The sequence below is a fragment of the Artemia franciscana genome, chromosome 7 (genome assembly GCF_032884065.1).
Source record: "Artemia franciscana chromosome 7, ASM3288406v1, whole genome shotgun sequence".
NCBI lineage: Eukaryota > Metazoa > Arthropoda > Branchiopoda > Anostraca > Artemiidae > Artemia > Artemia franciscana.
In genome coordinates this window covers 35,299,861-35,326,841 of record NC_088869.1, presented here as the reverse complement: position 1 = coordinate 35,326,841, position 26,981 = coordinate 35,299,861, and the positions used below count along the sequence as shown (strand labels likewise).

The 26,981-nt window shown below is 35.2% G+C and overlaps 1 protein-coding gene across 2 annotated transcripts; it reads right to left on the bottom strand.

Annotated features, from left to right (window-relative positions):
- Positions 1–7,779: 7,779 nt before the first annotated feature.
- On the bottom strand, positions 7,780–21,979 carry LOC136029203 (actin, clone 403). 2 transcript variants are annotated; one of them, XM_065707352.1, is made up of 7 exons: positions 21,891–21,979; positions 21,021–21,179; positions 18,324–18,563; positions 16,148–16,286; positions 13,597–13,832; positions 11,649–11,811; positions 7,780–8,162 (listed from the first exon to the last, which is right to left on the bottom strand). In XM_065707352.1, exons 2-7 carry the CDS (start codon positions 21,144–21,146, stop codon positions 7,936–7,938), a joined length of 1,131 nt encoding a protein of 376 aa, XP_065563424.1. In that variant the 5' UTR covers positions 21,147–21,179; positions 21,891–21,979; the 3' UTR covers positions 7,780–7,935. The 2 variants fall into 2 exon arrangements, with proteins under 2 accessions (XP_065563424.1, XP_065563425.1); XM_065707353.1 differs by lacking the exon at positions 21,891–21,979 and adding an exon at positions 21,750–21,816.
- Positions 21,980–26,981: the final 5,002 nt, after the last annotated feature.

The following is a 26,981-nucleotide window of genomic DNA, read 5'->3' as shown; positions in this document are numbered from 1 at the left end:
AACAAACATAAAAAAACAGAGGCAACAAAGAACTAGCGTCGAATCGAAGGCTACCTGTTGTCAAAGTAAATTTTACGATCCACCAAAAGAGACAAATAAGATAAAACAAAGAAAAAACAAACATGACAACTTCGAGCAATTTTATGATCCACCAAAATATTTTAATGATTGAACGGTTTAATGATAAGATTTTATGATTTTAATGATTAATCTAATAGGATGCATAGTTGATACATTAAATTGGTGCTAAATCATTAAATTAATGTTTTATTTGGATTGAGGTGTGTTAAGGAAGGAGTTGAGTTTTGAGTGTTAAGTTAGTGTAGTAAGGTACATGATGTTCATGTTGTGTTTTTTAAACCACCTACTGAGGTTAATCTTAATTATTATTATTTTTTGTGGATTTGTTCAGTTATCCCTCCGCCATACCCTGCTGTACCATCTTGAGGGGATGTATTTACGTTAAGTTTTTCTTAATAATTGATATTAAAATAAACGATTACTTACTTCAAAAAGTCATAAATAAAATAAAACAAAGAAACAACAAAACATGACAACCGAGGCACACCGACTTAGAAGCACAGTATAAATATGAATATCCCGGTGTGGCAAATTCACAATACTAAAACCCTTCCCCTCTCAAAAAAAAGAACCAATGTAAGCAAAATGAGCACTGAAATATTCCGCAACAGCTTCTTGTCCCTTCAACTCAAGACCATTTAAAAAATTTCAGCTACACTCCGTCCACATACCCAACCACAGCGATTCCAGAATGACACTCTCAGAAAATATGGATTTTTATGAGCTATTTCTATACAAAATTCATATTTGTTCGGTGGAATATTAATAGCATGTGAAGTATCATTAGCATAATGAGCTAAAGGAGCATGAAAAACTGGATTAAATAACACTGATCTTTTTTCCTAAATCTTGTAACTTTAATGACCAGAATTAAATTACTTGACTATGCATAATCCTATCTTAATTACATTGCCAAAAGATAGTATTGTAACTCCTTCCCCCAAGAAATTAAAACATAGTCCCTATAAAGTAGATTCAAAATTGATCTCTCTGACAGACCTCCATACTGTTCCGCCGTGAACCACAAATAAACAATTATACCTTAATGCATAGAAAATGCTGGGAGATTAAACCTCGGAGGTTTAATATGCTGGTAGATTCAATTATTCTAACCGTCTAATTACTTTATTTTTTCACCAGAAGTATCAATAAAGCACAATACAGAAGGAACAGCAAGGGAGACCCAAGCTTGCAGTCAACTCAATAGTAGCTCCTTAATTTTCACAGCAAGCACTGTTTTGTTAACATAATGCGATTATAAAACTTTGGAAATTCCACATTATTATCGATATCGAATCTCTCCTGAAATTTTTTCCCCTAGTTTCTTATTCGCCTGCAAAACCGAAAATGTCATTTTGTGACCCACTGAAGACAGAATTTTATGAGTTTTTCACTGAATTTAACAACTGTGCATTCAAAGTGGACTGAAAAATAGGTCGAAAAATAATCAGCAACTTTCTCAATACTTTTCTCTTTGGAGGTACATTTCAGATTTCAAGCAATTACATTAATTCGACAAACCTGTTGCAAATTTCTTAAATATGGTTTGAATTTTGATTATCACTTGGGATTTCTTGGCGGTTTCTCAGGCCTCAGTTTTTGGACGACAGACTCTTTAAATTAGCACTAATATCACCCCGAACATTTTTTACAGCCGACAATATGAGTTGGACAATATTTGATAAGCTTCTCGGATAGAAACATATAAAACTGAAACATCAGTAGAATTGCAGGTGGATTCCAAATTTCTATGTCTTGTTTTGTCTTCTCAATGTCACCAACGATGACAAACATTCGACAAGAAGATTCTGTACGTAAATTAACATCAGAACAGGTACATACTACAGGTGAATACTGCACCATATCTCTAACTGGCTTACGGTAATAGATGCCAGCTGAGAGACACCATGAATAAAATTTGAATGATTTTTTGAATTTTTTTATTCAGAAAAAAAAGGAACTGAGAAACTGTATCACACTTTTAAATTTTCTACAGTACAACTGTTGTAGGACTCTCTTCATGAGACAGAGGATGAAAGATCAAAACCGCTCGTGGTAACAACGCGGATGTGTGAAAAATATACTTCTATAAATGTGAAACGTATAAATGTGTAGAATTACACTGTAGTGATCTCTCCTGGTAATACGGGCCCTGGGATCAATCCCAGCTGCCGCAGGGTTAGGCGACAAACATACTACCTGTCCTTGTAAAAACAAACCCTGCAACTGAAACGTCAACAATTTTTGAAGTTCCTTTATCAATGGCTTGAAAGAACGAAGCCACTACTTTATTTTTATAAAAAAACAATTTATTTCAACACATTCGAAACTTTTCCTTTCAAATGGGATATAATTCTCGCTTGGATACCTTTTTTCAGTCGTTAGCATAGTGAACTACATTTAAAAGCAATATCAATAAAAAGCAACTACAATAAAAGCAATATCAAGTTTCGCATAATATCATTCAATCAGATGTCAATCCATCAAAATAAGATTAAACAAGTTACTATTAACTATGTCTTATTCTTTATTTTACTTTTGTTGAGAGACATATAACTTTCCAAGGAAAAGTTTCCGGAACTAAAATTCTTTAGCCTTAATTTTGAAACTATGACGACTGTGACTATGATCTCCAAAAGGTGACTGAAATAAAAATGTCTACGGCAATGCTGGAATATTCCAAATGGTAGAAAAATACAAAAGAAACTATTTGAGATTGGATTCTTACGGAACAAGACCTCACAAAGAAAAATATGCTTGTATTTACTCCAGTTGCTTAAGACAAAAGAAGCTAAATCACAACTGTTAAGGATTGTCGTCCTTAATTTCAAAATTACATTAATTTTGATCTCCTTTTTAAATCAACAAAATAAACGCAGCGAGTCACCCATGGCTGGCTATCGTTAAAAAAGGGCTTGATGTTTACGCAACTGCTGCAGTTGGTTTTTAGGGTAATTGATGGTGTTTATTCCAAATAAAAGGATACACTGGTCCACGTCCCAGTTGAACATGTCCAGTATAACACCTTTTTTTGATAAGTAATCTTGAGGTTGAGACAGAGGCAGATTTAAGGGGGGTCAGAAAGAACACTTGCCATGAGGGCAAAATTTCAATAAATGATCTAACATTTATAATAATTTTGTAATTTCATTAAAATAAAACGGAGGGCACATTTGGTAGTAATTAATAGCAAGTTGAATCCAAAATTTTTATTTTTCCCATATTTTTTCCAATATAAAGTAAAAAAGAAATTTTAATAGATAAAAAATTTTGTTATTAAATTATAAATTTTCTAAAATTTGACCTTTAAATTTTTGGGGAGACAAGGGGGGCCTAATGTACATTTTTCCTCAGGCATAGGAGAGGCCAGAACCGCCACTGCCTTGAAATACTTGTCTGTTTTTATCAGCGAACATTCATGTGTGCTCTTTAAGATTTATTTTTTATTATTGTCATTTCTGGTGTTTTCTGAATTCTTACACCTACTCAATCGGTTTAGTATGTCAACCAGACATCTATTATCTGTCAATGAGAATATCCCTTTTATCTCGCAAATTTTATCTCGTCAAACCACAGACCGTTTTTAGTGAATCAGACTTACTAAAAATCTCAATTTGCAGTAGACAAAAAGATAAGCATCGTTACTTCATAGAAGCGCTGTTCCCTTTTTTTTTTCTTTTTTTATGAACTTTTAAGCTATGTCTTAGAGTGAGTGAACAACCAGAAAATCAAATCGATACAGAATAATTTTAATTCTGTTGTATGCATGCAGAAGGTAAGTTTTTTTTATGTCTGAATATAAAACTTAAATTTGTATTTTTAGCTTTTACAACTGCTGTGGAAAGATCTTTGTGTTCTGAAAGTTATTTAGACAAGACAAAATAATTTGAAATGCAATTTTACCATACACTAAGCTGACATAGAATTTTTTAGTGTATTTTTGCGATGTTTGTATGAGCTGCACTTTAAACCCACTTCCGACAGAAAAAGAACTTACATTGTTTTACTTCAGAACAGAAATTGTCGTTATCTTTTCAAAAAATAAAAGGTATAAAAATACAGAAAATTTCGCGATCTCGAATTAGTACTAAACGCAACGTAAACAGTGATAATGTCCAGCCGAAGGGGCCATCATTCAAAATTTGGCCAGACACAAGGATGCAAGGGGTTGGTAACTTCTGGCAAAAGTAATATTTTTGCCGTGAACACGTCTTGTGTCATGTACGGTAAATTGAGGCAATTGGTCATTAAACATCACATTATTCTTTAATCTGTGAAGACGTCTTCAAAAGAGCTGCTGAAATAACTCTGATGCTGCAATTTCCTAAAAAACTTTTTAACTCGACTGTAAGCTTTACAACTGCACTTTATTTTCACAATGGCTGAGGTCAAACTAAAGCTCACATGGCGTTCTTTTCTAGGTTATCTTTCCTATTCGAGGCATGCCCTGTGTTCCTACTAAGTTCTGTCAAGATCTGTACAGATTCAGCCAGCAGTTACAACAATGTTGATATTTTTTTTCAAAGAATACAGAGTGTAAAGACAAAATAAGATGTTCAGTGAGGATCAATCGAGTAACATTCAAGCGAGCTGTACTGAAACGGAAAGACAGTTGGTCTTAGAATTTGGCCAAGTCTGTTGATTCTGCCAGTGATGAAAACTAGATCACACGAAACAAATAGAAAGAATTTAACCTGTTACTTAAGGAGTTTCTTTGGAGAATACCAAATACGCCATCTTAAGGGCACGTGCCGGTAATAACTTTGTCACCAGATTGTGTTTGACGGGTGTCCACTGCGGAAGTTAGAAAGCCACTACGCTGAGTACATTTTTAGGTCAACAATCCAAAATATGTAGGAAAGCAAAAGAAGTGAGCAAAGTGTCTTCAGCTACTGTTTCGTATCGATAGTAACGGTAATGTTCTTGTTGAAATACCAGCCAAGGATGTGAGGGACCACGAAGATTACAAGAAGAAATTTCTTATCTCTAAGCTCAGAAACAAGTCTAGAAGCCGTACTAAAAGTTTCTGCATAAAGGTCCCCAACTTTCAATGGGTAAGAATTTTTAAGGTAGACTTATTGTTATTATTACAAATAGGAAATAACCTCACCTGAAAATTTTTCATCCTGAGGGATTGTGACAAATTAATTTTTATTCCTATTTTAGCTTTCCCTTTTAAAAACAGGTTTTTTTTATATCTCAAAAGTGTATTTTTTTTTGTTCCAGGTCAACCCACGCTATCCCAACTAGATAATTCCGTTTCAGACACAATATGTAAGCAGAAGTGAAAAACTCAATAACTTTTAGTTTTGTTTTATCAACCAAGTCTAGACAACCCTCGATATTTTTTCTATAAGACCTTAGATCAGGATAAATATGGAAGAATTTTGCATTTCTAGACCCTATAGTCGAGGCTCTTCTTAATTTAGAAACGAGAGGTGGAAAAGGGAAAATAATTGATTTAGTTCGGAAAACCAATATGGTTCATCACCTAAATTTTCATTTGCCAATATGGCTGTTTTAGTTCTTTACAACATAGAGATCCCACCCCAAAGAGTATAGGTAAATTATAAGAGTAGCAACTGGGGCTAGTGTCGACAAAAAATACTACCAACGCTATCTAGTAATGACAACACTTGTCATTTTTTTTCAGTGTAAAAATAAAATCAATTAGTTTTGTCAGTATAATTAATAAAATTAGGGTAGCACTAAGTGTGTTATGTCAGTCCCAGACAGAAAAACGACTATATAGCTTAAAAAGATACCACTATCACTAGACACTAGATGGCACTGTTTTTTGTCGATACCACTGCCAGTTCAGACATTCAAGTTACCCATACTCTTTGTCCCACCCCACAAATTAAGCATGAGCAAAGTTTCCCAAGTGCTACCATACCCATTAGGATAAGTTCTATCGTCAACAATGCCACGGGACCTTACATAGAGAAAATCCTAATAAATCAGCACCCTTTTTTTAAAACTAGAATATCAAAAACTATCGAACAGCTGGTTACTTCAAAGGAAATTTTTGTTAGTTCACAGAAAAAAAAAAAAGTAATTTAATGTTGAATGAAAAAAAAAAGTTAAAGCTAGAAAAACAAGGTTGACTGTACTTGCTCTGATTGGCTAATCTTGAACCCTGAGTCTTTTTCCTCTATAGAAAAAGTGTGATAAAGCACTCTAGATAGGCCACTTTACAAATAATAAGTAGCAATGGGCCAACTGACGCAAGGATTCAGGAAAGAGCGCTCAGCGTTAAGACTACCTGGTACAGGAATACCAGGAATGAATATTCCCTGTCTGAATGATATGTTGATCAGCTTCTTCCTTTCGGTATTGGGATGGCAAATAACCATGTTCTGGGCATGAAGTTATTCTGCACAAAATGAAAAATAATTGCATTAGTTGTTATAATCTACTGTAAGACTGTAGGCGTCATCGTTCGCTAATTGCCCTTGTCGATTTCAAATCGAAGGAAGACACAAGACTGTTGGAGTGCATCAAGAACGATGAAGCAACAATTTTCGTGAATGATGCGATGGACCACATTAAAATACAGAAAAATTCTGACCCCAAAAATGTTTCGAGCTTTATGCTGGTCTTGTCAGCACAAAGGCTTTGGCGAATGCATCATAGGTTAGTTCCCATGAATAAGACAATCGTCTATTCACAACTAGAGCAAAAGAAGTAAAAATTACTCATATTTAATTTTAAGGGTGCACCTGATAGTATTACAAATAGGGGAGATAGTTATGCTTCAAACTTCATTATTTTGAAAAAATGATCTTTTGTTTGTTTTAGATCACCCTTTTCAAAACAGGTTTTTAAACTTCACAAGCAAAATTATGGTTGCTAGACTTCAGTACGGCCCTATTGAGCGAGAATAACGTATTTGCAACATTATGGGACTGAAAACGAGCTCGTTACCAAAGATAACTTCAAAACTGGAAGTTTAGTAGGCATAGGTAAGCCTAGTTTGGACGCTTAAGAACAGTCCTGGGCAGTTCTGACGTCCAAAATCACAACGCGTCCTCTGTAGAAACCGATTTCGTATTAATTTTATAATTTCATATGATAATCTGTTCTAAGGAAGCTGTTGATGAAGCGAGTTTAGATCGCTAGAAATTTTCTGTAATTTGTCAGCTTTAATTTCCTACCCAATTCGATTCCTCAAAACCACAATTGCTTAAAACTTGCTTGTTGAAGGGAACGCGCTAGGATTTTAGACGGTTGAGCTACCATGAGTTGTATTTTCAGGCACCGGGTTTTGAGTGTGTTCCTCAAAAATCGTTTTCAGGTTCTCCGTGTTCAACCCAGCAAAACTTCAAAGCGTTTTCATTTTACGGGTTCCAAGTGTGTTGGACATGGGTTCTTCCAAATTGCAATGCGCTAGAATAGCATGGTTGAACACTGGCTCTGAAAAGACATTCGCCGCGTTGAACACGTGACTCAAATCGATAATCTGCAAAACATGTGTCGAACCCCGTGTAAAATGTGGGTGCCCGGAAAACAAGTCTCTGAACTAACTTAGGAAAACAAGAAGAAAAAAGTTTGCCAATTGATCTAGAATCCTTGTTTTGCTTTACATTTCAAAGACGAGTCGCTTCATATTATACCCCCTTCTACCGTCTTAATTTGTTATTAAATATGAGGGCGTTGAATGAACACTAGCAGCATAAAACCAAACGCAGTACCACCTCTGTATTAAGAAATTTATTAATCGTTCAATGACTTAGCAAAAAACGGGTTTAATTTGGTTAAACATAAGATGATGATGACCTTAATCATCTTTCAACTCAATTTCTTTAACAAAGATCACATTTGGTGGCATGTTCACTCTTGGACATAAGCAGATTAAAAGCATTTTCTGTGAACAATGGATGGTCCAGATTCGTCGTATTCCTGTTTAGAAATCCACATCTGTTGGAATGTTGAGAGGGAAGCTAGGATAGATCCACCGATCCATACAGAGTATTTACGCTCAGGCGGGGCAATGATTTTGATTTTCATGGTGGATGGTGCAAGGGCAGTGATTTCCTTCTGCATTCTGTCGGCAATGCCAGGGTACATGGTGGTACCACCTGCAAGAAACAGTACGTTAAAATTTGCTTAATAACGACATCATGAATTAATTCTAAGCAATAGCCTCACATGAGCTATTTTAGACAGCAAAAGGCAAAAATCTACATAGCTCCAAAAGTATCTTTCAAGCTTGTTCCCCGTCGTGTTTAAAACAGTAATTGTATTTTAAAAATTTCGAACTAAGACGAAAAGTTTTAGTAGTCCTTATAGTCTTAACGCATGGGTGATTTCGGCTTGTATTCTAGATGAAAAAAAAATAAATAAATTCGCCACCGATTAATATTGTTTAAGCCAATATACTTATGTATTCCAGACTTTCCTTTCATTAAATTAATTTTAGGCAGAAAGTCCTTGACTGTCGATATTCTCTAATTAATTTAGAAACTTCTCTACTCCAATCACCGAACTACCTTGTTCCCCCTGTAAGCACAATATGTAACTAATTTACAATGACGTACTACATGGAGCACCATTAGACCCTATTTTAATTATAGCAATTAATCAAGACGTTAATCCTTCGAACAACATGGAAATTTGTTGGTGATTTAGATCGAATTTATACCAGTGACTCTTCAAATCAGACGAATCAGACGAAGCTATTACCAACAACGTGACAGTCAATTACGGGTAAATCTGCGTTATGGCCTCACCAACTGGGACGCTAAAAAACAGCTTCTCGCTCGGTATAATTTTGGCCCTGTTGTTTTACAGAACAACACGACAGATCGACACTGTGCTTTGGTAACAATCGTTTTCTTGCTTAAAAGGACACTAGAACTTTTGAACTTATGTTCAAACGAGCCGTATGAAGGCATTCTATCACCACATGTTTGATAAGATACAAAATTTTGTACTTTTGCACATAGACGCTTGAAAATATGCATCAGAGTTATCAGACTCACTGAATTTGTTGGTGCAAAACTTATCAGCATCGTGTTCTTTTTTGGGAGCTATTTTCCCTTTATTTTTTGGAAAAAATACCTAATTTTATTTTATTTCGTCGAAATTATTTCTTATGCAACAAAAGTCTTATCAAACTAACAACTTATGACCAGAGGCGTCTCTTATGAGGGAAGGGGCCTCCTTATGTTTTCAGCCATTCGGTAAAAATAACTAAGTCAGTAAATTCCTGGCGCGAAGCGTCGCGATTTTTAGACGCCGCCAAAATTTTCCATTCGATTATATAGATTACGAAAAAACTGACATGACATCTACCACAATCTCGATCTTGGTTGGTAAACGCAGTGGTTTTACCAGCTCATACCGTGATTTTTTTTATCCGGTTAAATAAAGAACATGTAAAATACTGACATGACATATACCAAATCTAGATCACGGTCGGTAAGTTCAGTAATTTTACCGACTGGAAACAATAGGCAAAAACCTCAGTCGGTCGCGCCCAGTACTAGTTACTAGCATGACGTTAAGTTCCCAGCCACGAGTTCCAACAGGTCAAGTGGTTTGTGAAATATAAGCCATGGGTGATAAAGAAAGTGACGCCCACCCAAAAGACCCACGTGTCTTTCAGTCTCAAATTTGCAAATTACGTCAGTTGGATGGTTGATCTCATTACAAAAGAGCAGATTTCTGAAAGGAATTGATTATGTCGAATTTAAAAATGAATCAAATAAAGAGGAAGTGCTTGGGATGCATGAATATATGCAATAGCGTCTATCATAAACGGCACAACACCATTTTTCACATAAAAAAGGCAAGCCTAAATGACTTTTAGCTGGCGAACTGGTTGTTTGCAATCGGTTTGCCGCATCAGCACCCCAAAAAATGGAACCGCCCATGCATTATTGCCGACAAAATTCTAGAGGTTTTAAAAAAAGACACCATAAGCAAAGAGGCACTTTTGCATCATAACTAGGGTAATGCAAGCATTATTCCTGGTATTCAACAGGATGTCCAGGAACAAAGATCAGCCAAAGTGGAAGAACAAGTACGCTACATTCGATGCATGGCTCATAGAGAGAACCTCATCGTGGAATACGCCTGCAGCAACAGTCCTATAGTCCAAAAAATTCTTGAAAGCTTGCAGGAACTGTACGTCTCCTTTACAGATGGAATGTGTTATTGCTTAAACGAGCGCTTGAGAATGCCAAATTGGCATAGAAGCGGATGAATTTGTCAATGACAATGGACGTCCAGGTTGGACAGTTTGACAGTGTCGTGGTCCAGCTTTGCCACCAGTGTTGAAGCTCTGGAAGAGCTAATAAAATAGAGCAAAGACAAGATAATAACAGAGAAAGGCCAAGTTACCGCCACATTACCTGTTTGGATTTCATTGTGACGCTTATGTTCATACGACAAGTCATACTTAATACGAAGGTTCTTGGAGTAAAGCTTCAGGCTGAACAGTTTCATTTGGTGACTGCAAACACAAAACTCAGGCCGACAAGCGACCTTTTAGATGCTCTTCTTTTTGACCCGAATCAGAAAGAGGCAAACTGAGGCATCAAAAGCAGCAGCGGAAAAGTTGTTTCAATAGCCAAAGACAGGTTCCATCCACCGTCCTAAACATCCACCAACTCTTTATTCAGAGGCAATTTTTAATTTTGAAGCCAGCCTGCTGGATGACCGGAAATCGTTCTACGCTAAAAAATTCTACGGTGTTTTCAGAGCCCTAGTGAGCGACTGGGACGATGCAATCCACGAATAACTCCCCTTTTCTTAAGCCGCGTACCGAACAATCTTTGGCCAGGACTTAGGTTGAAAGCCATTTAGTAATTTATCACACGATCTTTGGGGCCGTATTCCGTGAAATTAATTCTGTCAAATTGATATTTTCCACTCAGATTAGTTTACCAGAGAATTACGACAGCCCACCAACTGATGACATGATGGAAATAGGTTTCAGCAAATTGAAACTGGTTATGACTATGACAGGTTTATGTACAACAATGGATTGCCGTTTGCATCCCCTCGTCATGATATGCTGCGAGACTGACGAGCTGAAAACCGATGAATTACTGAAAGTCTGGCTGTCTACCAAACCAAGACGTTTGAATTTTTAACTGAAGTTTTGTAGGTACATTTTCTTCATGTTATATTTAATCCGTATATTTTAATTGAAATTTCGATTTCTTACTTCTGAGTTCTGTCTGTATATACATCATAATACCGCTCTTCTTCTCATGTAATACATTCTCCACTAGCTCATGTATACCATAGTTTCAATTTTAATTTAAGAAATAATGACTTTTTAACTGAAGTTTTGTGGGTACATTTTCTTAATTTTATGTTTAATCTGAATATTTTAATTGAAATTTCAATTTCTTACTTCTGAGTTCTGTCTGTATATACATCATATTACCAATTTTCTCCTCGTGTATTATATTCCCCACTAGCTCACGTATACCGTAGTTTCAATTTTAATTTAAGAAATAGTTAATACGTTTGTCTTCATGACATAAATCGGCTTGATACCTAAATAATAATAACGATTAAAAAAGATACAACTACATCAGAGGAAAACTCACCAGACAAAACGGTGTTGGCGTAAAGGTCCTTTCTGATGTCGACATCGCATTTCATAATACTATTGTAGGTAGTTTCATGAATGCCGCAAGATTCCATACCGAGGAAGGATGGCTGGAATAAGGCTTCTGGGCATCTGAATCGCTCATTGCCAATAGTGATTACCTGCAAACAGGGCGAGTAATTAATTGAGGAAAAATTTTCTTAGTTTACTTTAGACAGGATTTACGGGTTTTAGATCGACTACTTGACTTAAATATACAGTCACTGATAATATTCTGACACACTTTTTTGTATCTTATGAACTGGGAGTGAAACATGAACTTAATTCAATACTTGACGTCAAACTATATAGGTTTCAAGTGGAGTAGCCAACCCCTTTCTTTGAAGGAGGGTGAGGTAACAGCACGAAAGGAAACTTATTAATATCATATACAACTTCCAAAAAGTTAACAATGGCATCCGAAAAGCTAATTTTCGGAAAGTGTTGAATAAAATCTACACTGTCTAAATAAAATCTGTTATAAAAGTTAAGGGTTCATAAATGGAAAAGAGGTAGAATAATATCTATGAAGTGCAAAATCTTTAACTTTATGTTCTATTTTTAGATAAACGTAGTAATTGCAGCGCATTCCACACACTTTAATTACTGATTAAAGGTAATTCAAGTTTGGAACTAAATTACGCTGATTTTTTAATTAAAGAATATGTATTTTAAACACTGAGCAATTCACAAGAAGTGGAATTTGACTTCCCAAAGACCATCAGCTATCTGTTACAGAATACTTGTTAACGCGTAACTCGTATCGAAACATGGTGTATAATGCTTGACCTGTCAAGACCTGTTGCTGACATTGACAATTAATTCTATACTTTAGATGAATAAAAAAGCAGGTTGTTATCACTTTCCAAAAGGAGTGAGCTGAAGGTATGCAGTTTAAGCCCACTTCTTTGTTCATTTGTTTCTTTTTGCAAACATGTGAGTATCGCTTCAGTTAGAATATTTTATTAAGGAGAGTCAAACTAAATTATTGTTTAGTTTGTTAAAATTAATAAGAATGAGTTCAGATTTATTTTCATGACATATACTTATGAGCACAATGGCGGTTAAACAAAGTGTAAAAATTATACCATTAAAGGAGAAAATTACCAGATAAACAAAAAGAAGAATAAAACAGAGCAAAAGATAAGAAATACAGCAAATAATACACAAATAAATACTGACACCCTAGGAAATTTTAATCACACGCTTTCCCTCATTACGCCTTGGATCAAACATTAAAATTGGAAAAACAATCGGTAGTAAACTGTCTATTTTTAATTTTATCGTTTCTACTAAGACCAGGTTTGTTTTAGCAAGTCTGTCTTCCTAATAGTAAAACTTATATGTAAAGAATATAATAATCCTAATGTATAAAATCAATCCTTATAAACTTAAACTGGAATTACGCACAAATGTAGTTGAATTTTTGCTGAAAATCACAGATACATCTCATCAATTTCGACGGAAATGTTGTTTCTTCCGTATCTATCCACCCGATAAACAAGTTTAACAACAATAATAGCTCTAATTTTCCTTCTTTTTCTCATATTACAAGTAGGGTAGTAGGAATACATACATAAGGTCAGTGGGCTATCTCCTCTCCCAAGACATCCATACCTTAATGTTTCAAAGCTGTCTAGTGATACGTTACACAATTGTCCCCAAGCAAAAAAAGAATCCTAGCTTTTAGCCTATCTACAGAAAAATTCTTGGCTCCTACCCTCTTCGTACTACAAGCAAAAATGTAGTATTATCTGAGGTGAAAACTAACTGGACCCCCTAAATTCCAAGACATCTCAGCGAAATATGTCGAAAAAAATCAAAACAATAAAAACCAATAAAAGAAGAGGCTAAAATACTAAAATAAACAATTAGCGTGCTTATTTCGTATTATGTTAGATCTTTACCTGACCATCAGGCAGCTCATAGCTCTTTTCAAGAGACGTTGAGCTGGCCGCAGTTGCCATCTCTTGCTCAAAGTCCAAAGCGACATAACAAAGTTTTTCTTTGATATCACGAACAATTTCTCTTTCAGCAGTGGTGGTAAAGGAATATCCTCGCTCGGTTAGGATTTTCATCAAATAATCGGTTAAATCTCGACCAGCAAGATCCAATCTCAAAATTGCGTGTGGAAGAGCGTAGCCTATAATGGTTAAGGCAAGGTATTATTATAAAATAAAGCAAAAAAAATACTAAAGAGGTGTAAGGCGACCATTTTAAAACACTAAACTTGTCTTACTTTTCAAAATCCCTGCTTTTAATGTCGTCCAGAAAGAAGACATCTTGAAGAAACCAAATTAATGATAAAAGGATTAATCCCCCCTCCCCCGAAAATAAAATCCTGGATACACCGGTGATTAAGCTACACTCTGTATAGTTTTGGCAAGGTAGGTTTTCCAAAAATTTGGTAGCCAAATTTAACGTGATTTTCCATGGTCTTCTGGTGCCTGTTTTCTCAGGTAACGAAATTTCTTGGCAAACCATACGTAAGGATATTCAAAAAGTACGTGGTTCAAAATGGTGTGGTATGGATCAAAAAGATCCACAATATTACTACTACTTCCCATTTAATAGCGAATCAGTCTTTTTGGCATTTATCTTATTTGCTGGAGTGGAATGGGGATAACTCAGTTGTTGTCTTTGTAAACTTCATTAATCTTAATGCCTAGGGCATATAGGAACCAGGAGTAAAATTGAGAGAAGGGCAATGGCTTCTTTCTAATGTCCAGCAGGCCCTAGAATGTTTTCAAGAATGATTCGAAGGTACTAACAAAAATCCAGATAGTCGCAAAGCACTGTATCTCGTATATATAAGGTGGACACTTTATACCGTAGGAAAACGTTGACGGAAACTCATCAGAAATTCCTTATATATACCCCTCCCCCAAAAAATAAAACAAAGTTATTGTTTTTGACTTCTCTCCAAACGATGGTACCTCGGGTAACATTTCCATGTTTACTCAACATAAATACACGGATTCTATTAACTTAGTCGTTGCCATACATTCCGATTCAGATAGCCTTCTTCTCATATACATTTAACAGCATAACTTAAAACTAGTTTTAATTTCATACGCCCACCTAAATTTAAACACAGCTCCAAATTTGGACATCTTTATTCCATGCCAAATTAGGAAATGCAACGACTGGCAAGAAAGTTTTGACCATTTATGCTTTTGCTCACACAAGTCTGAATTACCAAATTTAGTAATCAACAAACACTACACAAAAAATAGCTCTATTACAACAAATTGAGCGTTACGACAACAAAATGGTGCATGGTCGGGCAAGAATATAAATAAGTAAAAGGCGACAAGCCACAAGGGCTATGAGGACAAGGGTAATGCATTGCAATCCAAAGCAGAGCCTATGGATACAAAAACCCTATGCACAAAAAAAACCATTGATGCAATTTGATGCGAAGTATAGATTCAGATTGATAAAATTATTAATGAAATCCTGCAAGCCCGTATAAAATAGTAACAATACTACATAAGGAAAATATACAAAGAAAAGCAAAGGTCAAACAGCAATGCAGAATTTAGCAGACTAGCTAATCCTTATGAAGTTCCTTTAAACTGAAACCATCATAATTGCCAATAGAGAAACTAGCTGTATTGGTTGCGTAATTTTTATTAGTATATCTCCCCCCCCCCTGTCCTTGAAAACAACCAAGGAGAATTTTAAGATTGATAGCTAAATTTTCTGAATTAGTTTTAGTCGTTAAATTTGATACAAGCTAGTACACTTTTGGTTATTTCGAATCACAAGAAAGAGTAAATAGGAACAATAAAAATGCAAAGAGAAACAGGAATATTGAAGCTAATAGGTTATCAACGGAAAAATAAATAAAAAAGAGAAAAACTCACGTTAGCTTACGATAGGCATCAACTGGAACTGATCAGAAACAGACAATATTCGACAGGCCGAGTATATTGTCTGATACATATTAAACAAGAATATAGCCTACATATCGAAAACCAAGTTATTTTTGTAATATTTATAGCCGATTGATTAAGAAGATGTCCGTCATGAGTCAACCCAAAAATTTCGATCGTCCCTTAGTTCTATGACTATCTACCTTAATTCTGCCCTAGGATGGATGGATGATAAGAGTATCTATCAAAAAGGGAAAATGACAATTTTTACATAATCCTGAAAAGCCTAATGCCAACTTCACCTCTCACTCATAGTATCTGTATTGGCTTTTTCTCCAAATAGCCATGGCTTGATGGCAACTTGATTTCAATCCAAAAATCAACGGACTCGAATTATCGGCCTTCGGCCTCGACCACGTTTAACGCTGTTTGAGACCCACTACCTAAAAACACCATCCTGTTGAAATTCATAAAAATTTTACTGTTAGTATACTACGGTCTATTTCGAGCTTTCATTAACCCCAAGGAAAAAGAGCATAAGAATTCACAAAGAAAAGATTCTTCATGTTAGTTTGTTTACCTTCGTAGATGGGTACGGTATGTGAGACACCATCGCCTGAATCAAGAACGATACCAGTAGTTCTACCAGATGCGTAGAGGGAAAGCACGGCTTGGATGGCAACATACATGGCAGGGGTGTTGAATGTTTCGAACATGATCTGTAATATAAATGACTTCTATACACTTGGACAGGATAATTTACAAAATAGCAACAATGAAAATTTCAAGTTCTGTGGATTTACAATTTGCAGTAACACTGCAACATCTTGCTTCGAAACAGGACATCTTTCGAATGACGGTCCTGCCTCCTTGTTTTTCCACAATACCAATTCTAACTGTGCCCCTGTACTGAGCCATTTAGATTTGCACCAAGTTCATCTGAGCTCAATGCGAAATAGTTTCTTTCAGAAGGTGTGGGAGAATATTAAGGATATGGAAGTAGCTGATAAGCCATAGGAACTATGAGAACGTCGTAAATATTTTGGATTTTTCCAGTTTAGTGTGTACCCAAGGACCACCAATGTAAGTACGCAAGTCATCTATATGTCATCATATTGCGGCAAACACAAATTAATTAAAGATCTCATAACGCAAAATTTATAATATAATAATAAAAAAAAATACTAGAAAGAGAAAAAAACTTTCTCAATAAAAAAAAAAACAATTTGGAACGGGATAGGGTAAGCTAAAAAGAAAATTATTTTATGAAGATTTATATTGTTTTTTAAAGTATTATAGATAGAACAATTCACGTAGCCTTGAAATAAAACTTTTATTTAATTAATAAAACTGAGAATCTGATAATCTATAGAAAAGTAATCTCAAATCGACTTTTGATTTAACACTTATTAAAACACTTAAGAGACCTCGATTAGGGGATCTTCATATGCTTATTCCAGTACTTCAATGAAATTAGATCTATCTATGGGGCTTTCGATACTTCATTAGATTGTTCACAGTTTAAATTAACTACCTAAAAATTTGAAGTGGGTGAGAAAGATAATTAATTCATGGTCTATTTACAAATGGAGTCATTGAACGAGCACTGAAATGGTAATAACAGATGATCTAAAAGGAATTTTCCGAGCCTCAAAGGCAAAATTATTTACATTTTACGTAGCAAGAGTCCAGAAATTTTATAATATCACGGACAAGCTATCATTGTCAACTTTACATGAGTAAACCACTAAAATGAGATGTTCCCATTTAAACGGCAAAATACAAAAAAGCTTCAGTGGCATGTGAAATTCTTTGACTTTTACAGATTTGAGGAGTAACTCCCAGAAAATCATGACTTGGACTAAAATATAAAAAAATCGAACTCAAAATTAACGAATTTTATTTTTGTACAACAAAATTTTAAAATCTCGCGCATAAAATACACTAGTAATTTCCTCTGACAATGCATCATAGCAAAAACACCTCAATAATTGACCCTACTTCAGTGCGATGCGAAATATTAATTTCGGTACTTGTTAAATACTCCGACCCCACCCCAAGAAGTGAAGTTAGGTTAATCCTAATATACACCAAAATCTGACGAAAATATAATACTTTAGGAACAAAATTATAGAAATTACAGAAGAGAATTATGAAAGCAGGCTGCGCAAAAGGCATTATGTTAAATACCGATCCGACTCAAATCTGTATTAAATATTTGATAAAAAAAAAAATATATCTACATCGTAGTTTTTATCAGAGAGACTAAGCTAATTATAACCTACTGCAGACAGACAACCCGTTTTTCTCAGATCTTACAGATCAAATCTTTGAGTGGGGTTGGGATATTTAACAACTACCTTAATTTTTACCAGCTCCTTTTGTCTCGCAAATTATCATTTGTTATGCCGCTTCATAACCGGATTCTATGCAAAAGGTTATAAAAAAGGACCCTTTTTCACCGAAGAAATGAATTTTCATAACAATGAAAATTTGTATTTAGTCGATTACGATTGTTGACAATTGTGATGGAACAGAAACACTTATTTTGAACCGATCCGCAAGTGGCGATGTAGTTTATAACTAAATTAGTTCTTAGAGGCCCGATTTTCTGCAACTCCTTAGGCCGATGGTTGCAGAATTTTTTTAAGACAACACAAGCACGCATGTAATCCGTAAACCAAATAAGCCTTTTACTTAAAGCAAAATAAAGTAAGAAACCATAAATAATTCTATTATTAAAAAGAAGCATTTACCTGAGTCATTTTTTCTCTGTTGGCTTTTGGGTTAAGGGGTGCTTCTGTGAGTAAAACTGGGTGCTCTTCTGGGGCAACGCGAAGTTCATTGTAGAAGGTATGATGCCATATCTTCTCCATATCGTCCCAGTTGGTGACGATACCATGTTCAATGGGGTATTTGAGGGTGAGGATACCTCTCTTAGATTGAGCTTCATCTCCAACATAACTGTCTTTCTGACCCATACCCACCATGACACCCTAAGGAAAAATCACGATTCTTTCAAATGAAACAAATATAAATGGTAAACACCATTTTCCATGAAGGGGGGAGGTCAATGTGAAAAATAATATCTTATTCTTTTAAGCTTAAATATATGAACAAAATGTACAAAAAACGAAATAATATATAATCTCAGACAGAAGCAAAAACAAGACATACAATAGCTCAAACGAATGGCAAACACTGGCACTTTTCAGATTTATCTACCAGGTTTTCAAGCAAGAACAAATACATGAGAACCTTTAGGGCTGTCCCACTGAAATACCCATTATCAAATATATTTTTCTTGTAGATGGCATTTTGGGGGTTTCACGTACTTGAAACCCCCTCACCCACACAAAATCCATGTGCACAAGCTTGTTTGCCAGCCACCTTATGTGATAAAAAATCTTAAGAGAATATAATACCAACTAAAATGAAAATCTTTATAAGAAACGTATATGCTGTTTAAATAAAATAAGCAAATTGCTCCGTTTCTGAAAAACTTCTTTGTGGTTTAATTGGCCATTATCCTATTTTGAGTTGAGCACACTCAACCCTGAACTGGCAAGCATAAACGATTCGGACTGAAGTGTCTAACTCCTCGTGCCATTTAAATTTGTCCGTTAAAACACCAGTTGGTTAATCGCTTGAAGCTTTATTTAGGTATGTGGGTTTTTAAAGGAGCATAAGGTTCCAACTTCCATTGAAACCAAGTGCTTGATTATTATAGGAATCGGAAATCGATGAGAAGTTTACGATGATGTTCCAAAATAAGGGGAAAAGAGACCGTATGAATCATCACTAGACTTTCCCTATAAGTAGAATTCACTTTCACTCGCATAGTAACAGACGGATGACAACATTTTGTTTGTACTTCGTGGAATAAAAATTACTTAAAACAATTTAACAGCTCCCTGATAAAACTGGTATTAAAAAAGCTTCTGTTATACTTGATGGAAAGAATTTACAGAGATTTATATGAAATAAATAAATGCCGAAAATAGAACTAGTCGAATAGTAAAAGATAAATCTGTTTTATTTAAATAAACTTAAATCTAAAAAAGTGAATAGTATCAATTTCAAGACAAATATAATTAATTTCAAAAGAGGGCGTACTCTTTAATTAGCTATAGCTTAATTCGTTGGGTCTTTCCGCCTTCACCGTTCGGGACCCTTAGCCAAAAACGAAAACTTGTTTGTGTCAATTAATTTTTTAGAATATTTGCATAAATCAGGTAGCAGTAGAATGATAAGATTGTAAAGTTGTTTGTTTTGAAAAAAGACTGGAATTATCATGTCGTCCCTGCCAAGAAGCTGAGTGTCATCAGTTCCCTTCTTGTAACGATTTTTGTAGTTTTTAGTAGGAATCGTATATAACGAGGTTAAACTTTAATGCAAAGGCAGCAAGATTTAAGGTGGCACTAATCCCACTCCGTATTTAGTATAATCCTAAATATGATATAAAAAACGGACATTAATTAAATAGGAAAACAATTTTTCTCAAGTAAAAGTAAAGATTGGTATTTAAAACTTAAGACATACAGATGTAGTCCTAAGGCTGTTGATTACCCCAAGAGGTGCCGCCCCCCTAATTCAGTATTTTTACGCTAAGGTTGAACTTATTTTGTAACTGCTGCTAGAACGAACCTTTAATACAACAACTATCTGACTGAAGATTTGTTTATTCTACTATCCTGGGAATAAAAGGCTTATTTATACACATTTTCTATAGCCAATAAAAGTTTCAATTCAATTTTTTTTAAAGACCATCAGGAAATAAAATACTTGCAAGTACTGCATTTATTGCACCCAAAAATGCTTTTAGTAGAGCACTAGCCTAGTCCAGCGACGGTTCTGGTTTCCTCTTTCACCAGGACAAGATATTGATTAACGCCCCACCCCCTCTGTCTCCCAATTATTGTCATGCCAAACTCAAAATGGCATTGAACGATATAAGAAAAATGAAAATTTTTGAATCGATTTACTTATACCTTATGCCAACTGTGCCCTCTACTTTACTTAATAAAAATAAAACTTTAGAAATTATAAAATGATTAGAACCGTTAAATCATTTATTTGAAATTTTGCACCCCTAAAATTTCAGCACCCGAGGCAAGTATCCTTCTTTCGCCCCTAAAACCGCCTCTAGTCTAGTCACATATAGGCATATGAAGCAAAGGATACCCTTTAGGGCAATTTCTGTTCACATGAATTTTATTGAAAACTTTTTTTTAACCTGAATTTACAAAATACTACTGAAAGTAAAATTGTACAAGCATGTAGGCCTAGTTGCTTTTCACTAACTCGAGAAATTGTTCAGCTAGTTTGAACGAAACTTTCAGGAGTTGGTCAATATCCCAATTAAGAGTCAGAGAAGGTCACTAGACCGAAGATACTTTCCCAGACCTTTAGAGTGACTAAAACACAGTAGCCTAATGCACAAAAAAACTTACCTGGTGTCTAGGACGGCCAACAATGGAGGGGAAAACGGCACGAGGGGCATCATCTCCTGCAAATCCAGCTTTGCACATGCCAGAGCCATTGTCAACGACCAATGCGGCAACTTCGTCGTCACACATTTTTATTTAAAGTTGGTAAAGACTTGAGTAAACCTGAAAAATTTATAGACTTTAAACATACTAAAGGATGTAAGCTATTGCGAAGCCAAGCATAAGCATTGTTTGGATTTAACCAGTTGCCACAGGCGTAGCCCCATAATTGGGGGTGGGCAATCCGGATAGTCGAGGGGAATTTTTTCTCAAAATTTTTGGGGGCCACTCCCCCCTGGAACAACGTTCCAGCTAGTTGCTTCCAGTTTAGCTGCACTCTCTCCCCTAATTCCTTAATATGGCGTAGCCACAGGATTCTGGAATAGCCTAATTTAAAAAACATTGCTTAGGCCGCATTTTGTTTTAAGTTGTTTTTACACTTAGCCTAGGCCTACTTTACACTAACTGTCATTTCATAATGTTATAAGCTTCAACAGAAATGATAAGATAAACCGCACTGTTACCAAATCTTAATCTATGATTAAAAGGAAGGGTAAAATACTTTCCAAGATAGCAAAAAGTCAATGGATTAGAATTTTACCAAAGGAAGTGATGATAGACCTAAGCTACTGTTGATGCTTCAGAGAATTAGCTAGCCTACGAAAACTTATTATCTCCGCATAATATATCTACGTTAATGAAATTGAGACAGATCCTCCAAATTTGTATCCCACTCTTGCTGCATCAAAAGCCACTTCGTAACATAAACACTAATTCACGAAACATCATACAGGCTAAAGAAACGTAATTTCATATTATTTCAAATCCCCATACCTTACAAGAGAAGAGCTAGCAAACGACTAACCCGATTTCAATACTCGTTCCATGTCTTTGACTGTGAAGAGCTAAGCAATACCTTATATGGTCATGTTTTTGGAAGCTGACGCACCATCATTCTGAAATAAAAGGAAGTGAGGAGCTGACAACTTTCTTTAAAGGAAGTTTGGCTAGTCTGATAAGAAGTTTGGATTGACGATGATGACATCAGAAAAGTTACAAATGCCTTAATTTAGGCAGACTTGTGTACTTTTATAGACTAGTTGATCAATAATACCGTGTTTGCATTTGGGGTTTTATTGTCAAAACACCAAGCGAACCAGTCAATTGAAAACCCTGCTTTTTTCGTGCTGTGTTGAAAAATACTTTCATTTATTTTATTATTTGATGAAAATGTTTTTTTCGTAAAACCTCGAAACGGAAATGCACCTTAAGAAACAGCGAGCCTGAAAATTTATTTCCATCAGTATTTAATGTGTCTCCAAGATTTTCGTAGACGAAATGTGGTACTGAAGTGTTATTATTATCCCTTACACTCAAGAAATATAGCTATGTTAGTCATAATGAAATATACCAAAATCTGCTGAAAATGTAATATTTTAGTTACCTAATTATGGGAACTGTAATAAACAATCATGGAAAGGAGGCCACCCAGAAAGCATTATATTAAATACCTAGCCTAACCAACTTTATATATAAGTATTTCATTAAAATACACCTGCATAGTAGTTTATCTCACTCTGATTAAGCTAATTGTCTCCGAATGGAGACAGGGAAACCGGTTTTACTCAGATCGAGAACTTGAGTATGGTCTGGATAATACGTAAGTACCCAAAATGCTGATGTAACATTTAAGCTCTAGAAATGAGCATTATCTAGGGTTTCTACATCAAACAGTTCATGGTAAAGAACTGTAGTAAGGAGCGACCCGGCTCAATAGTAACCAAAACTATAAAAAACGGAATTTTGATACAAAGAGTTACATAAAAAGAATCGCATTTTAATGCTGATTTTAAATATATAAGCTGCATCAAGTTTAATTTTACCCATCAAAAGTTACGAGCCTGAGAAAATTTGCCCTGTTTTAGAAAATAGGGGGTAACACCCCCTAAAAGTTATAGAATCTTAACGAAAATCACACCATTAGATTCAGCGTATCAGAGAACCCTACTGTAAAAGTTCCAAGATCCTATCTATAAAATTGTGGAATTTTGTATTTTTTCCCAGAAGACAAATCACGGATGCGTGTTTATTTGTTTGTTTTTTTTTTCTTTTTCCCAAGGGTGATCGTAATGACCCAGTGGTCCTAGAATTTTGCGAGAGGGCTCATTCGAACGGAAATGAAAAGTTACAAACTTTGACCAGTGTTTGCATATAGTGTTTGCGAATGGGCTACAAGTTACAAACTTTGACCAGTGTTTGCATATAGTAATGGTTATTGGGAAATGTACAGACGTTTTCAGGGGGATTTTTTGGTTAAGAGGAGGGGTTGAGAAGAGAAGGTTATGTGGGGTAAACTTTCCATGGAGGAATTTGTCATGGGCGAAGAAGATTTCCACGAAGGGGGCGCAGCATTTTCTAGCATTATTTAAAAAAAAAAATGAAAAAAAATGAAAAAGTTTTTTTCTGCTGAAAGTAAGAAGTAGCATTAAAACGTAGAACGAACAGAAAATATTATGCATATAAGGGGTCTACCTCCTCCTAATACCTCAGTCTTTACGCTAAAGTATTTTTAGTAATTTCGACTATTTATTCTACGGCCTTTGTGATTCAGGGGACAAAATTTAAGCTTTAATGTAAAGAGCGAGGTATTGACGAGTGGGCGAACCCTCTCATATACGTAATAAAAACATATGAATATAGAAGTTTGTTACGTAAACCAATTCGTAAGTTACGTATATCTTTTACTAATGAAAACGTTCGTAAAAAACTAAAAGTTCTAGTTGCCTTTTTTAGTAGCCCAAAAATTGGAGGGCAACTGGTCCTCCTCCCCCCTCCTTTTTTCTCATAATCATTCGATCAAAACTATGGGAAAGCCATTTAGCCAAATAAATAAATATGCAAATTTCGCTTTAATTATTCATCTGCGGAGAACCAAAATCAAAACAAGGATTAACTAAAAAACGTTCAGAAATTAAATAAAAAAAAAAAGTTTTTTAACTGAAAGTAAGGAGCGACATTAAAACTAAAAACAAACAGAAATTACCCCGTATATGAAAGGGGCTGTTCCCTCTTCAACGCCCTGCTCTTTACGCTAAAGTTTTTACTGTTTTAAAAAGTAGAGTTGAGAGAAAGAGTCAAACTTTAGCGTAAAGAGCGGGGCGTTAAAGAGGGAACAGCCCCTTTCATATACGGGGTAATTTCTGTTCGTTTTAAGTTTTAATGTCGCTCCTTACTTTCAGTTAAAAAAAAACTATTTTTTTATTTAATATCCCGTATTCGATGCACTGTCCGTGAAATTTGCCTCTCAGTTCCTTACAGGCTTGTCACTATGAATTTCATATCGTACGTAAAACTAGCCAAGAAAACTGTAAAGACAAATCTTCAAATCTTGATGGAGGTGGGTCTTTTTACGCACAGAAATAGGCTCATTTTCTTCCCTCTCAGATCTGTTAAAAAACGAAATAAGTGGAAAATACAAATTGAAAGGACAATTAACTCGATTTAAGGACAAAAAACAAAAAAAAAACATAAATCTACAAATCAAATAACTGTTCAATTACCATCATTGGGCTTTTTAATTTTCAAAATCTGTTTTTAGTAAATTATGTTTAGACCTTATAAACAAAAGCCCCTGGGTTATAATTTACAAGAATTGGCGGGGGTACATGCTCCTCAAAAAATGAATTGGAGTTTTTTCTTTCGCCATCCATATCATTTTTTTAAACTTACAGTTTTAGACTTTCATCTGAAAGCTCCTGAGCCTTAATTAAAAAAAAAAAAAAAAAAAAAAAAAAAAGGTAGAAGCACAGCCTAGAAACCTCGTGTATAAGGGTGGTCAAAAAGACGCCAAAAACTTTGGTATTGATTCGGGAATTAAATTTTTGAATCCTTGGCCCAGCGGAGACTTAATGTAAACACAAATTTTAGGTTGGAAACACAAGCCCATTGAAAATTGGATCATTAAATTACCCAACTAGATTTCCATCTGATCGTCTTAAAACTTGGTTGTCCATGATTCTTGGAGAGGTCCAATATTCATAAAAAAGAAGAAAGGCAAATCTGATTTATTGGAATGGGAGGTCCGAAAAATCTTTTCGCACAGCTTAAGGCATATTTATTTAATTTCTTGGGCCAACGGGCCCCCATTGTATAAAACAATTGAAATAAAATTGTTATATGTTATATGTTATATTGTTTTATGTTATATTACACAATATAATTATATTACGTATAACAATATGTTATATTGTTATATGAAATAAATTGTTAATTTTATTCACAAAAATGACTCGGAGGCTCGGGTCACTTTGGTTCTGCCCCGTATGTAAACAACAGAAAAACACGATCAACCAAGGGCTGACATCTGCAGAAATTAAAGATATTTGAGGGGTGAAATTCAAACGTCATTTAAGGCGATGGAGGATAAGTTTTTCGCTTTATTACAGCCTTTCCAACGGAAAGTAGCTGAAATCGAGAATGACCTGAAAAATAAGTGCACACTTTCCGACGTCCAGTATTTTACCGAGAACCTAATAGGAGTGAAATGTCAGAGCTTGGAAAAAAGCCTAACTGAAAAATGTGTAAAAAAAAAGGGAGAAGAAATCAGTGTCAGTAGCTCGAACTTGAGCTCATTTTATGTGTCAGATTTTGTGGAAAAACAAAAAACCTGATCGTGTTTGGTTTAGCTGAAGACGCTACTTTGTCATCTCGTAGACAACAAAACGAGACCGATTGCAAATTTTTCAACGACAAGCTACTTGTACTTTGCCCTGCGAAATGTAGCTACTCAGTTAGACTTGGTAAACATACGCTTGGTAAGATCAGGCCAATTAAGTTGATGTTTAAGACACCGGTAGAACGAGATACAGCTTGTTTCTTTCTGATGTCCGAGACTGCTAGTATCAAAGCTACATAACCCTTGTTCAAAGTCTCTCATGATCGTACTACCATTGAACTGTTAGAAAAAAAGAAGTACGATGCTCTGAAACAGGAGCTGAAATCGAAATTGGACGCTGGCGAAACTAACTGGAAAATAAAACGTAGCAAAAACGGACTAACCCTCGTGAATAATAACTCTCTTTGTGAAACCCCAAATAGCTACGCGAGCTTCGAAGAGTGACTCCCTAAAAAAGTGTCTGAGTGATAAATTTTTGGTGACATATACAAACTCAGACTGCCTGTCATCTAAATGGGAAGAGTTTCGTGAGCTAATAAAGCAACGTAAACCACATTTAATTGTTGTTACCGAAGTTTTACTAAAACATTTTAGTGACCCGTCTATTTATTTTCAGCCGCAACCACAATATAATTTAGTATCTAATAATTTAGCTAAAAGAGGGATTTGTATCTATATTCATTGTTCTATTAAGTTTTCTGTGGTTGTTGATTCGTTAGTAGACTCAGTGTCGGAGTGTCTTTTGGTTGATGTTAAATTGCCTTATCATAGTACTTACATGTGTATTGCAGCTTTTTATCGTAGTCCTACTGTGAATATATCGACTCCAGTTAATAATGCCAATATTCTAGCGTGTATTCCTCGTCTTGTTGGTCGTAGTTCAAAGTTCCTTGTTCTAGGTGACTTCAATTTACCTTTGATAGATTGGAGTGCGCATAGTATAAGTTTGTCCACTTCATCGTATGAGCAGCAATTTTTAGATAGATTGGATGATCTGTACTTATACCAACATATTGATAGGCCAACTCGAGGAATGATGCTATTCCATCGATTTTAGATCTGGTTATTACCAAGTCAATCGATGATATTTTGAGTATAGATTTCCGTCCGCCTTTAGGTAAAAGTGATCACGTTGTGTTAGATATTTACTTGAATATTGATGCTCAACAGAGTGGTTTTGAGTTTTATCGGCATGATTATGCTAAAGCCGATTATGAATCAATACGACAATTTATTTCGTCTATTAATAT

What these genes read in the sequence shown, in the direction of transcription:
- LOC136029203 (XM_065707352.1), bottom strand. Translation starts at nt 21,146, where the DNA reads ATGTGTGACGACGAAGTTGCCGCATTGGTCGTTGACAATGGCTCTGGC. An exon ending in TACCGTACCCATCTACGAAG is followed by an intron (nt 13,833 to 16,147) that starts GTAAACAAACTA and finishes TAACCATTATAG; the next exon opens with GCTACGCTCTTCCACACGCA. An exon ending in CGCCAACACCGTTTTGTCTG is followed by an intron (nt 8,163 to 11,648) that starts GTGAGTTTTCCT and finishes TGTTTCTTGCAG; the next exon opens with GTGGTACCACCATGTACCCT.